Source organism: Dipodomys ordii, unplaced genomic scaffold, assembly GCF_000151885.1.
Source record: "Dipodomys ordii isolate 6190 unplaced genomic scaffold, Dord_2.0 Scaffold134, whole genome shotgun sequence".
NCBI classification, from domain to species: Eukaryota; Metazoa; Chordata; class Mammalia; order Rodentia; family Heteromyidae; genus Dipodomys; species Dipodomys ordii.
This window is the reverse complement of record NW_012267350.1, coordinates 1,586,938-1,600,678: the sequence shown is the minus strand read 5'-3', so window position 1 is coordinate 1,600,678 and position 13,741 is coordinate 1,586,938. Positions and strand designations below refer to the sequence as shown.

At 39.5% G+C, this 13,741-nt stretch overlaps 1 protein-coding gene across 1 annotated transcript in view; it reads right to left on the bottom strand.

Annotated features, from left to right (window-relative positions):
* LOC105996648 (chromosome unknown open reading frame, human CXorf36) overlaps positions 1-13,741 on the bottom strand; it is a 43,463-nt gene that overhangs the window by 24,071 nt on the left and 5,651 nt on the right. Inside the window, exon 2 of the mRNA XM_013030840.1 lies at positions 9,633-9,897. Within this exon, the coding sequence (XP_012886294.1) occupies positions 9,633-9,897 (265 nt within the window). The remainder of the gene's footprint in view (positions 1-9,632; positions 9,898-13,741) is intronic.

Below are 13,741 nucleotides of genomic sequence, written 5' to 3'. Positions count from 1 at the left end.
GCAATAACTAGTATATGTCTGAGACAAGCAGAAACGGTCAGATAAGTTGATGTTAGGTGAAATGAACCCCAAGATAAGGACTCAAATGTTTTTTTTCTTTCTTGCTATTGTTTCTAACATATTTATAAAATTATTTCTTTGTTGCTTTTTATGTCCCTCCCCCATGGTATAACTCCTGTTTTCATTGTATTTGATGTTGGTATAATTTGTGGAGGGGAAGGAAAAAAACAAATGGTTTAAATAGGGGTACAGGTGGACCCATTGTAACAATGAGATGTACAAGATGTTATGTCAAAAAATATACTTTACATCTTTGGTGCAGGGGGAGGGTGGGGGATGCAGGGTGGAGGGGGGAGAAATGTGAAGCCATCTAAGGGGAAAGAAAGGAGGAGGCAACAATGCTTGATAAGAAATGTACTTATTACCTTGCTTATGTAATTGTAACCCCTCTGTATGGTATTTTCACAATTAAAAAACATTCACAAATTGTTTCTTCCTGGAACATTCTATGTACTATTTCCTGGACTGTTGTTAACTGCAGATAACTGGAACTAGCAAGTAAAACTGAGACAAGGTGGGCAGGAGGATTACTATTCATCAGAATAGGGAAAGTGAGATATCGAAGGAAGAATTACATAGTAAGTTGAAAGGATGCCTTAAACTCTGTAAAAACAGCCTTGACTGACTCACATTTAAGCTCAAGGAAAGCAGAAAGCCTTTTAAAGACAAAGGCTGCCTTGGATGGTCTGTCTTTAAGATTGTTCAGGTTTCACTTCTATTATGGTTGGGAGCAGGAGGGGAGATATGTCTTTGTTCGGCACCAGAGCTTCATCTGGAAGTGGTTTGTGGGGGCTTATCCTTTGGCAACATTTCTCCTAGTCTTCCCTTGCTTGCCTTTTCTTTTTCAACTTATGTCAAAAGTGGGGAAGCCTTTTACTATCTCCTTTTCATTCACAGCTACAGCAAGAATAATTTAGGATTCATTTAATGGACAGACTGAATGATCTATTTATTTCTTTTCTAGAAGTCTTTAATACAACAGAGGCCTGGAAACTAATAGGTCAAGTCTCCATTCCAAATAACTCTTTGCCACAATGCAAGGTCTCAGTAACTCTAACCCTAAACAAATCCCATTCTTCAATATGTTAGTTGTTCCTATCTCTAATCATTCTGTGATAGGAAAGAGAAAGTGCAGTGTGGGTACACATGTACCTAGCCCATAATATCTCTTGAAACTCTACGAGCAACACACAGTACAAGACCTCCTTCCTGGGAGTTATAGGTAGGGCAAGTCTTATGATCTCCTAATCACTTTTGTTGGGGCTCTGATCTGGAAGAATTTTCATGAGGGGGCAGACAGGCAATAATATTGTCCCAAGTGTACTGGCAAAAGACTTTGGGTTGTTTGAATTTCCTTTACCACCAAGTCATTTCATGTTTTATTCCCGAGTTAGATAATCATGAAAATGATACAGCTCTTTTTTGTTTCAACATCAGTGTAGTCATGTCACTTTCTAAACAAAAAACAAAACAAAAAATAGCAACAAAAAGCACTGCAACATTCTTTGGAGGGTCCTTGATCTGGTAGCCTATGACAGATTAAAATTTTCTAATAAGTAATATATTGTTTAACTTTCTAATAATTAACTGTTTATAACAATGAATACCAGAAAGCAGAAATATGTTTGTGGGGGAGGAAAAAAGAGGGAGCACATGAATGGAAGGAAGAAGGGTGAAAAAATGCAATCATTATTACTCAATGTACACTATGCAAAAATTTGAATGGGATGGGAGGAGGAATGATGGGGGAGAATGATGGAAGGGGTGACATTGATCAACATGCATTGTAGTTAACCTGACTTAAGGAATTGTAATCTCTTTGTTCAACTACTTAACAATAAAAATGTTTAAAAATGATTTCTAGCCGAGTGCCTGTGGCTCACACCTGTACTCCTAAGTATTGAAGAGGCTGATATCTGAGGATCGTGGTTCAAAGCCAGCCCAGGCAGGAAGGACTATGAGATTCTTTTTTTTTTTTCTTGACTATGAGATTCTTATCTTCAATTAGCAACCAGAAAACTGGAAGTGGAGCTGTGGCTCAAGTGGTAAAGTGTCAGCCTTGAGCACAACAGTTCAGTGACAGTGCCTGAGTTCAAGGCCCAGGATCGGCACCAAAAAAAAAAGAAAAAGAAAAGAAAGAAAAAAAGAACAAAGAAAAAGAAAAAAAAAGGAAAAAAATTCTAATTTGAAAAGTAGCTATGCATCCAATATAATATTTTCATCTACATTGAAACATTTCATAACAGTCTGTTTTGTATCAGATGATTCTAGTATAATCTATCTCCCCACTGGGGTGTCATTTCCCAGAGTGCAGAAATAGCTTCTAGATACCTATAAACAAAACCCTCTCAGTGCCTAATGCAGGTCCTGTAAAGTCCCTTAAATACTTCTGAGTTAAATAAGCAAAAATTACTTTCCCTTGGTGGCAGTTACATGTAAACCTGTATTTTGATTGAATGATTAAAGTGCATTTTGGTTAATTTCCTGGACCCAATCTATTTAAGGAAATAATGGAGACAAGGAAGTAAAATTACCAGCCATCCTTGTTTAAACAAAGCTGCTTGAGAACTCTCTACTGCCATCTGGTGGGAGAAAATGTTCTGCGGCCATCTAATCCATTCAGGGTAAAGAGAATAACCGTTGGACAATAGCAGCAGAGGATGGGCTGGTTCTTGAGGGAACGGGAAGCCAGCACAGTGTATTTTACTCTCGTTAGCCCTGGGCTGCCTAGACGTTTGCTTCTTTGGCATTTGGCACAAAAGCCGAGGAAGCCTTCTTTGTGGGTTTGCAAACAAACACTTCATGAAAAGCTCTGAGTAGTATCCTTGGCTGTGGTTCTGTCTGTGGGCTAGTAATTTAGCCTGTGGGATTGTCCCATCTGAACAATGCCATTTTTGCATGTGAAAAGTCTTGCTTTTATTAGCATAAACATTACACATGCAGAGACAACACATATACGAACACTGATCTCCTTTTGGATACTTGGTCCTGTGGCCTTCCTTGGGAGCCTCTTTGCTGTCAGCATCCTGTCTGTGGCTCTAGAGATAGTGTGCTTAAGATCAGGCCACACTGGCCCATGCAGGAGAGGGACCCGAGACTCTTAGAAGTAGCCAACTTCTCATCCAAGTTGACTTTATTCATAAATAACCCTGCTAGTCAAGGCCCAAATTCCAAGGTCCCATGAGCCAATTAGATCCCTTTTTTACTTTCTTTGATTTTTTTTTCTCACCACTGCCTTGCACTTCTATGAACAAAATCTGTTAGTCCCTTGTGTATTCTTTTTTCCTCCCTTAAACACCAACACACACACATACACACACACACACACACACACATACACACACACACTTGAGGGTGCCTAGGTTCTTGTTAGAAAGTGGCCCTTGAGGAAAATCAAGGGAAACCATTTAAGTCAAGCATTAAGAGAATATAGCAGTTAAGAGTAGGCTGAATTAGCGCTGAGCCATTTGATACAAGTTGAAGGATGGGACATATCTCCTGTCCATGCTGTAACTATTCCCCATTTGATGTTTGGAACCCCCACTTAAGTATAAAAAGATCATGGTCTCCAAACCAGAAACTAGAACTTATGTCTGGCAAATTGTCAGAAAATAGGGCAGAGCTGTGTAGCCAAATCTGGGATGAATAACCACACAGAGATTTCATCTTGTTCCAAATGAGATCAAAGACAGAGGGGTGCTTGTTTGGAACACTAGTGGGACAGATTCCGAGGCCACATCTGGATTTAATAAGGGAAGATGCAGGGATGCCAGAATCTGAAGATGCTCAAATTCCTTATATAAAATGGCATAATATTTACATAGGGCCTATATACATCCACTGACATGCATTAGATCATCTCTAGATTACTTAAAATAGCCTAAACACTATGCAAATTGTTGTTAAACTGAGTTGTTCAGGGAATAATGATAAGGCAAAAGGTTTGCACATGTTTAGTAGCGGCAGTTTGGGGGTATTTTTTGTTTTTGATGAGACAGGATACCACTGTGTCACCCAAGCTTGATCTTCAACTCCTGAGCTCAAGGAATTCTTGGAGGGCTAACAGTGAAATGCTACTAGATATTAACAGTTTGGTATTTTGTATGGATCAAATTTTTAGATTAGTTGCCCATCACAAGGATCGAAGAGAACGGATTTACCGAACAGGTTAGGGTTTTTTTTTGTTTGTTTGCATATCTATTTGTTTATTTGGGAAAAGTATTGGGTTTCAAATTTAGGGCTTTGTGCTTGTTATACCACTTGGGCCTCACCCCCACCCCTTTTTGCTTTAGCTTGTTTTTCATATAGGGTCTCTTACTTTTACTCAGTCTGATCTTGAGCTGTAGTTCCTCCTAATTGCCTCCTGAATAGCAATCAGTTACCATGTCTGGCCTTTTGTTGTTGTTGTTGTTGGTTGTGGGGCTTGAACTCAAGGTCTGGGTGCTATCCCTGAACTCTTTTTGCTCAAGGCTAGTGCTCTACCACTTTGAGCCACAGATCCACTTCCAATTTTCTCGTGGTTAATTGGAGAAAAGAGTCTCATGGCTTTCTTTCCTTCATTCCATGGCTTTAAACCATGATTCTCAGATCTAAGCCTCCTGAGTTGCTAGGATTACAAGTATGAGCAACCAACACCCAGCTGTCTGGCTTGTTTTTTTTTCTGTTTTTTTTAATTGTAAAAATACTGTACAGAGTGGTTACAGTTACATGAGTAAGGTAATGAGTATGTTTCCTATTGAATATTGTTACCTCCTCCTTTGTTTTTCCCCTACCATCCATCCCTCCTTCCCCACCTCCTCAACTCCTCCATCCCCCCCCCAAAGGTAAAGTTCGTTTTCAACAAGTGTCTTGTACATCTCATTGCTACAATGAGTCAACCTGTATCCTTATTTCAGCATTTTGTTATTTCCCTTCCCCTCCCCAAATTAGAAAAATGTATATACAAGATGCAGGGCACCAGAATCAAATACAGTGAAAACAAGGGTTATAGTGTGGGGGAAGAACACACAAAAGAAAAAAAAATCACATAGTACATTATACATACATTAAAAACAATAGCAAGCAAGAAAAAAAAACCACTTGTGTCCCTATCTTGGGGTTCATTTTGCTTAACATCATCTTTTTTTTTCATCTTGAGTTTTTATTTTTTTATTTCTTTATTGTGATTAAGTGATTACATAATTTCCCAAATTTCACAGTATTGTGGGATAGTGATGCTCAGTTAAAGTCACAAACACATTCTAACTTTCCTGGAGCAAATTGTCTATTACAGTCTATAACATTTATGAGTTCTATGAGCTTTGCGATACACTTATTTCTTCCACATTGGGTGGTATGTACATTTCTTTTGTTTTGCATAGCATAAGCTGTTCCCTCTTTCCTATTTCTTAACATCATCTTATATGGTCATATGTATATAGCTTTTGACCTTTTCTGCTTGTCCTAGACTTATACTAGTTATTGCAGATAATGGAAACCATGGGACCTATGTTTCTTTGGGCCTGGCTTACTTACTTAATATAATTTGTTCCAAGTCTTTCCATGTCCTAACAAGGGGCAATGTCATTCTTTCTGATGGAGGCATAGAATTCAATTATATATATACATATACATATATATATATGTATGTGTATATATATATATATATATATATCACATTTTCTTGATCCATTCATCTACTGAGGGGCATCTGGATTGGTTCCATATCTTAGCTATGGTGAATAATGCTGCAATAAACATAGTTGTGCTGGTAGCTTTAGTAAACCCCTGTTTATGATTGTTTGGGTAAATGCCCAAAAGTGGGATTGCTGGGTCATAGGGGAGCTCTCTTTTGAGGAACCTCCATACTGCTCTCCAAAGTGGTTGAACAAGTTTACACTCCCACCAACAATGCACTAGGGTTCCCTTCTGTCCATATCCCCTCCAGCATCTGTTGTTATTAGAGTTCTTGATTATAGCCATTCTAACTGGGGTGAGAGGGTATCTCAGTGTTGTTTTGATTTGCGTTTCCTTTATGGCCAGAGAAGTTGAAATGCTCAACTTCTCATGTGTCTATTGGCCATTCTTATTTCCTCTTCAGAGAAGTTTCTCTTTAAGTCTTTAGCCCACTTATTAATTGGGCAGTTGTTTCTCTGAGGATTTGTTGTTGGGGGATTTAATTTTCTGAGTTCCAGTATATTTTAGGTATGAGACCCTTGTTGTTGTATGGCTAGTGAAGATCTCCCAATCCATCGGCTTTCTATTGATCTTGCTTGATATGTCCTTGGCCATGCAGAAGCTCTGCAGTTTCATGCAATCCCATTTGTCCAACCTTTCTTTGATTTGTTGTGTTTCTGGGTCTCTATTAAGAAAATTTCAGCCTGTGCCAAGGAGCCCTAGAGTTTCTCCTATTCCGCCTTATAGTGTTTTCAGGGTGTCTGCTTTGACTCTGAGGTCTTTGGTCCATTTGGAGTTGATTCTGGTGCAGGATGATATATAAGGATCTAGCTTTAGTTTTCTACAGTGTTAAACCAATTTTGCCAGCACCGTTTACTGAAGAGGCTGTTTTTCTTCCATTCTACTTTTTTAGGCTCCCTTATTGAAGATTAGGTGGCTATAGGTCTGTGGGTTCATTTCTGCATCTTAGGTTCTAGTCCATTGGTCCTCAGGTCTGTTCTTGTGCCGGTACCAAGCTGTTTTGATTACTATGGCTTTGTGGTAGAGTTTGAAATTTGGTGTTGATATTTTTCCAGCACTGTTCTTTCTGCTAAGGCTTGCTTTTGCTACTCGGGGTCTTTTATTGTTCCATATTAATTTTTGGATTGGTGCTTCTATTTCCTTGAAGAATGAGGTTGGAATACTGATAGGTATCACATTGGATTTCTAGACTGACTTGTTTTTGAGAAAAAAATCTCACTAACTATTTGCTCAGGCTGACCTTGAACCTCCATCTTCCTAATTCAACCTCTTGAGTATCAGATATTACAGTTGTGCACTCCCATGACTGGCCAGGCAAATTTGTTTTTTAATGCTATTCTTCCTTTTAAAAATTGATCATATAACAAAAGTCACCTCTTTAACCATTTAAAATGTATATTTCAGTGGGTTTTAGTCATTCACAAGGTTGTGCAACTAGTTCAACTCTCCATTTTCATTCATTGTGCAATTAGTACAACTACCCTTTACATTCTCCCCAAAGGAATCTCTGTACCTGTTAAGCAGTTGCTCCCAATTCTTCCTGCCCCATGCTCCTGGCAACAACTAGTCTGTCATTTGTCTGCATGGATTTTGGCTATTTCCTATCAATAGAATTATGTGCAGCCTTTTGGATCGGGCTTATTTTGCTGAGAATGTTTCCAATGTTCATGTTATAGCATGCGTTAGTACCTCTTTCCTTTTTGTGGTTGAATAATATTTACTGGTATAGATAAAGCACATTTTGTTTATCCATTCATCAGTTGATGGACATTCAGGCTGTTTCTACCTTCTGTCTGTTATAGATATACTATGAGTAATACAAGTTTTTCTTTAAACTCTTGTTTTTAATTCTCTAACATGGAGGGGTGAGTTTTTTGAAGCTGTTCAGTGTGTGAGTTTCACTAAGAAGAAAATAACAAGCATTCAAAGTGCTACCCAGATGAGGCCTAAGATCACCCTGCTCAGGCTGTGAAGTCCCAAGGACTAAAAATCTCTGGGAGGAGAAGAGGGCAGGAAAAGGAGGAGATGGTGCCAGAAAGGACTAGTAACAACCTTCATCTTGGTAGATGAAAGAGAAATGGAAGCCAGATGCCTCTAATTTTAGTACTTTTCTCTACTGAGATCTGAGATCACAGGTGAAAGCTAGCCTGGGAAAAAAAGTCCATGAGTCTCTTATCTCCAATTAACCACCAAAATGCTGGAAGTAGAGCTGTGGCTCAATTAGTCGAACACTAGATTTGAGAGAAAAAGTTCAGGGACAGTGCTTAGGCCCTGAGTTCAAGCCCTAGGACTGGCACAAAAAAGAAAAGAAAGAAAAGAAAAGGAAAGGAAAGAAAAGAAAAATGGATGGGGTTTTCCCAGAATTTATAAATGATTGTTGATTTTTTTCTGGGTTGGGGCTGGGAAGATGGCTCAGTGGTAGAGCGCTTGCCTTGCATGCTTGAGGCCATGGGTTCGATTTCTCAGCACCACATAAGCAAAAAGAAAAAAGCCGGAAGTGGCACTGTGGCTCAAGTGGTAGAGCGCTAGCCTTGAGCTGAAGAGCTGAGGGACAGCGCCCAGGCCCAGAGTTCAGGCCCACGACTGGACCTAAAAAAAAAAAAAAGATATTTTTCTGGTTTTTACAAGGAAGGGGGAAAATCTGGTGAAAGTGAGAAGATAGGCTAGAGGAAGACCAAAGTAAAGTGAAAATGGTTATGGTTTAAGCTGTGTTGTCAGAATGTTGTTAATGGATATTGTTCAGGCAGAAAGAAGCTAAACTTGTTTCAGTGCATGTCAAATGCAACATGGCAAAAGAAAGATCTAGTATAATAAATAAAGGGGCTTTACTTATAAGAATGCTGCTAAGTGTTTCTATAGTTATGGATTGTCACTAAAATATTTTCATATTTATAGACTCATTAGGATAAGTGAGGGAGACAGAGTAGGGACCTTTTGCTGCCATTTGAGAAACAAGAAAATCCAAGTGCAGCTTGGTACCTGGTGAAAGTAGGTATTCAGTTAGAATGAGTTAAATAAATGAAGCAGACACATCGCAAGTCAAAGAGCATAAAAACTGGGAGGGTCTTTATGAGAGTGGGTGCAGCACCCTCAACTGGGGCCGGGTGCTGTATTATTACAGTCTGCTGGTGATTGAGGTCTAGTTCTTCTTCTTTCTTTTTTTTTGTTGGTTGTGGGGCTTGAACTCAGGGCCTGACACTGTCCCTGAGCTTTTGTGCTCAAGGCTAGCATTCTATCACGTTGAGCCTCAGCTCCATTTCCAGTTTTCTGATGGTTACTTAGAAATAAGAACCTCACAGACTTCCTTGCCCAGGCTGGCTTTGAACCATGATCCCCAAATCTCAGCCTCCTGAGTAGCTAAGATTATAAGCATGAGCCGCAAGTGCTCAGCAGGTTCTTTTTTATAGTGGGAGACAGAAAAGAAGCTGATTTCTATATGGTGAAAAAGGATGCATATGGAACTTCTACAGCAGGATGCTCAGCTGGCCTAGGGTTTGGTGAAGACTGCCAGGTGAGCTAAACCTTGTCAGGGAGTGACTTGTAAGGGCCATCCTATCAGATCTTCAGACAAGATGTGAGGTTTGAATATTCCTTAAATAATCACCAAGGGTCACATCAAAAAGAATGGTGGATGAAAATGTGATGGAGCTCATTATAAATAAATCTTGATTAGGTCTTGTCATAGCCATTCTGTTTTATGACAGTCATATTTTGGATATTTTGGACTACAACTTCATTTTGTTAGACTGAGATGATGGTGGATCCATTATCATTCTCCCTCCCCTTCTTCTCTTCTTCCCTTCCTCCCTTCCTGCCTTCTTTCCCTTCCTCCCTCCCTCCTTCCTTTCTCTTTTCTCCTCTCCCTAACCCCCTCTGCCCAAAGCCTAAACACTCACCTGTACCAGGTCCGGTGTGAGGCGTTTGGCCTGCAGCCATTTCTGGAATCTTCCTGTTTTCCGCAGGATGCGCTCAATGCTGCAGGTCTTTGGGGCCGATGCAAAGGCACAGATTCTCCTGTCTGAGATCTCATTTTGCTCTTTGCTCACTAGCCTGAAGATCTCCACAGGCCGCCAGGTTTTGGAATCATCTGAGTAATTTGCAGAGTAAGAAGGCAGGTAGTCAGAGGCCAGTTCAAGGTCAGAAGCCAGCGAGTTGTCAAACCTGTTGGAGGAATAGCCTTTTTATAATTGATTTGTGAGCTGCAGGTCAGCTGAGCTGAGAGATGGGACAGCAGCCTGTCTGATCTACTTTTTTTTTCAGACTGAAGTGTTTGAAACATTTTAATGGGAAGGCCATTTTTCTTTTTTGCTGGTCCTGGGACTTGAACTCAGGGTCTGGGCATTGGCCCTGAGCTTTTTTTGCTCAAGGCTAGAAGCCACAACTCCATTTCTAGCTATTTTAGTGATTAATAGGAGGTAGAGTCTTGAGAACTTTTCTACCTAAGGCTGGCTTTAAGCCACGATCCTCAGATCTCAGCTTTCTGAGTAGCTAGGATTACAGGTGTGAACCACTGGTGCCTGGCCTGGAAAGGTCATTTTTCTTTCCCCAGATTTAGGTACATTTATATGTGATATCAGAAAAGGTATGGGTCAGAGAGAAACTACTCTCTTCACTCAACATGTAGAGAAGGACTAGTTATGGCCTTCTAAGTTGTTCTCCCTCTCTTTTTTTGTCTACAGGTACTGGGGTTTGAAGTCTCGCGTGGTTTTAGCTTTTTTGCTCAAGGCAGGCACTCTACCACTTTGGGCCACAGCTCAACTTCTGGCGTTTTATTTTGGGCAGTTAATTGGAGATAAGAATATTATGTGCTATCTTGTTCTAGCTGGCTTCAAATCATGGCCTTCAGATCTCAGCTTCCTAAGCAGCCAGGATTACAGGCACAGGTCACTTTGCCCTTACGAACTTGTGCTACAGGTAAATATTTTAGATGCCCCAAACTATCATCATCTAACTACTGCTTAGGTCTTAGAACCATAGTTTTCCAAAAGACATTTGAAAGCCAACCCCCTAAGAAGCCCTATCACTTTGGTTTTCTTTGGTTTAAAGATTTAAGTCATCAGAACCTGAAGTCTCAGGCAATCATGGCTGCTAAATGGTCACCAGATTTGAAGATCTCTGAGCTTTAGGAGGTCTGCAAATTACCCACAAGGGCCTGGCCAGGTTTTATTTCTCCTCAGGGCACAGACCTATTATCATCTGCCAGTTTCCAAAGCCTTCTGGTTACCCTTTATTCTAAAAACATTTCTCCAGCTGTATACTGACATTTTCATTAGGGAAGAATGAATGTTCAATATTTTTTGGATTTATGTATGAAAATTTACTCAGAAAATGTTTTACCTTCATGATTATTAAGAGTTATATTGCAAGTGAAAATCAGGCTATATCAGGCTATATAATGTAGTATGTAGCTGGGCGCCAGTGGCTCATGCCTGTAGTCCTACCTACTCAGGAAGCTGAGATCTGAGGATCATGGTTCAAAGCCAGCCCAGGCAGAGAAGTCTCCATGAGACTCTTATCTCCAGTTAACCACTCAAAACCCAGAAGTGGAGCTGTGGCTCAAAGTGGTAGAGCGGTAGCCTTGAGCAAAAGAGCTCAGGGACAAGACCCAGGTTCTGAGTTCAAGCTCTACAACCGACATATATATATATGTATATGTATATGTATATGTATATTCATACATACATACATGCATATACATACATACATATATACATACATATATATACATATATATATAACTGACATATATATACAATGTATTTAATTTAAATGAGAATGTTGAAATTATTATTGTGAACTATTAGGTAACCCCATGATAAAAGATTTTAGTGAGTGTGTTTTGGAAGAATTAAGATTTTTGAGGAGTCTCAAATCTTATTGTTTTTCTTTCTCCCTTAACACGATACAGCTTTACTCAAAGAGACCACAATTTCTCTCCTATGGATTATTTATTTGTTTAATTTATGATACTGGAGATAGCAGCAGGACCTTGCCTGTGCTATTGAACTACCATCCCAACATTTCCTCTTGTTTTGATGATAAAGTAAGCCATTCTAAAACTTACAAGGACAAAAGGGTCAAGAGACTTGTCCAGGGAGCTGGAGAGCCCAAACCTCTGAGTCCTTGAGGAATGTACTAGAACATTGTCCTCCCACGTTTGGAAGTATGCTTCAGTTTACCAGACAGCAACTTCTACAATGCAACAAGGCAAATTGTTATGGATGTAGGCAGTAAAAATCCTAGTCAAGAATTTTGTCACAAAACATTAAAAATGATGAAATACAGTAAACTTATAAGACATCCAGTTTACTCAGATTTGGGACAACTCTGGGATGTGATTCTTCCTTCTTGGAGGATCAGGAAAGTGCCAAGGCCCAGAGGAAGGCCTCTCTCTCCTTTTCTCATGGCTGCTTTTGCTTATGCAGTTTCAACCTCACAAAGGTCCAGGGGCTAAGACTTACAACTAGGTAGCTTTTTAAAATAATAACAGCCAGGCACTGGTGGCTCATGCCTGTAATCCTAGCTACTCAGGAGGCTGAGATCTGAGGATCACAGTTCAAAGCAGAAAGTCCATGAGACTCTTATCTCCAATAAACCACCAGAAAACTAGAAGTAGTGCTGTGGCTCAAGTGGTAGAGCACTTGCCTTGAGCTGAAGAGCTGGGGGACAGCGCCCAGGCCCAGAGTTCAGACCCCATGACTGACAAAAAAAATAATGATAACAGAACCACATATTTATGTGTGCCAGTCACTTTGCTAAATAGTTAATGTGTATTAATTGATTTAATTCTTTAGTCCCTTTCTTTTTTTAATTCAAAGCTTTGCACTTGCTAGGCAGGTACTCAACCACTTGAGCTGTGCCCTCTACCCCTATTTTTTTTCTGCCCCTATTTAAAAAAATATTTTTCAAATAGTGTTTTGTGGTTTTGTTCAGAGCCAGCCACTGACCTTTACCTTCTTACTCATGCCTTTGGTGTAGCTGAGATTACAAGCATGTCACCAGTTTACTCTTATTTGATTGAGATAGTCTTGCTAGCTCCTTGCTGAGGCTGTCTTTGATCATCCTAACCTCAGTCTTCCAAGTAGTTGGGATTATAGATATGTGCCATCATGCCTGATCTTTATTTAAGCTTTTCAATGGATCTGTGAGTTTAATACTATTATTAGTTATACAATTGAGTCATAGAATTGGGCGCATTCTTTGCCCAAGGTCATACAACTGGGAATTGGAGAAGTGGCATTCAAGGTAAATCACTGTGATATTGCTTTTTAACCCATCAGCCATTTCCTGAATTAGTACTTGGGAATAGATTGATAATATTATTAAGATTAAGAGCTGACAAGGTCCTGAAAGTTTACTTTTTATGTTTTTGCTTTTTTATTGTTATTATAAAGATGATGTACAGAGGGGTTACCATTTTATGTCATGTAATGAATACATTTGTTTTTAGACAATTTCACCCCTTCTTTTGCTTTCTCCCAGCTGAGAGTTTATTTTTTCTTTGCCCCTATTCCCATTTTGTTTGGAGGGTGAGAATATTAAAGGTAAAACAAATGTGATATGTCTAAGCAATCACAATTATTGGTGGAGGAATGCAAATTTCAAGGCTCCTGCTTGCTCAATTGGCTTGCAGAGGTAGACTTCCTGCTCCATGGGACAAGCTTTCTTCAGTCCCTATCTCCTCAGGAGGCTCCAAAGTAATAACACCGATTTGGTAGGTGACCCACAGGTTTAGTGATCAAGGCATTCCATAAGGACTAACTGAGTCAAATAGGTTTGCCACATTGAACATGGTAATGCAGTTATTTCATCAAATGGAAAATGTATACTTTTATAACATTGGTCACCTACATTATTGAAAAGGAGAATGTTGATGAAAAATGAGCTTTTTAAAAATTCACTGAAATGTTGAAAACCACAAAACAGAGGTAGCTTTTCTTTCTTTCTTTCTTCTGTTTTCTTTCTTTCTTTCTTTCTTTCTTTCTTTCTTTCTTTCTTTCTTTCT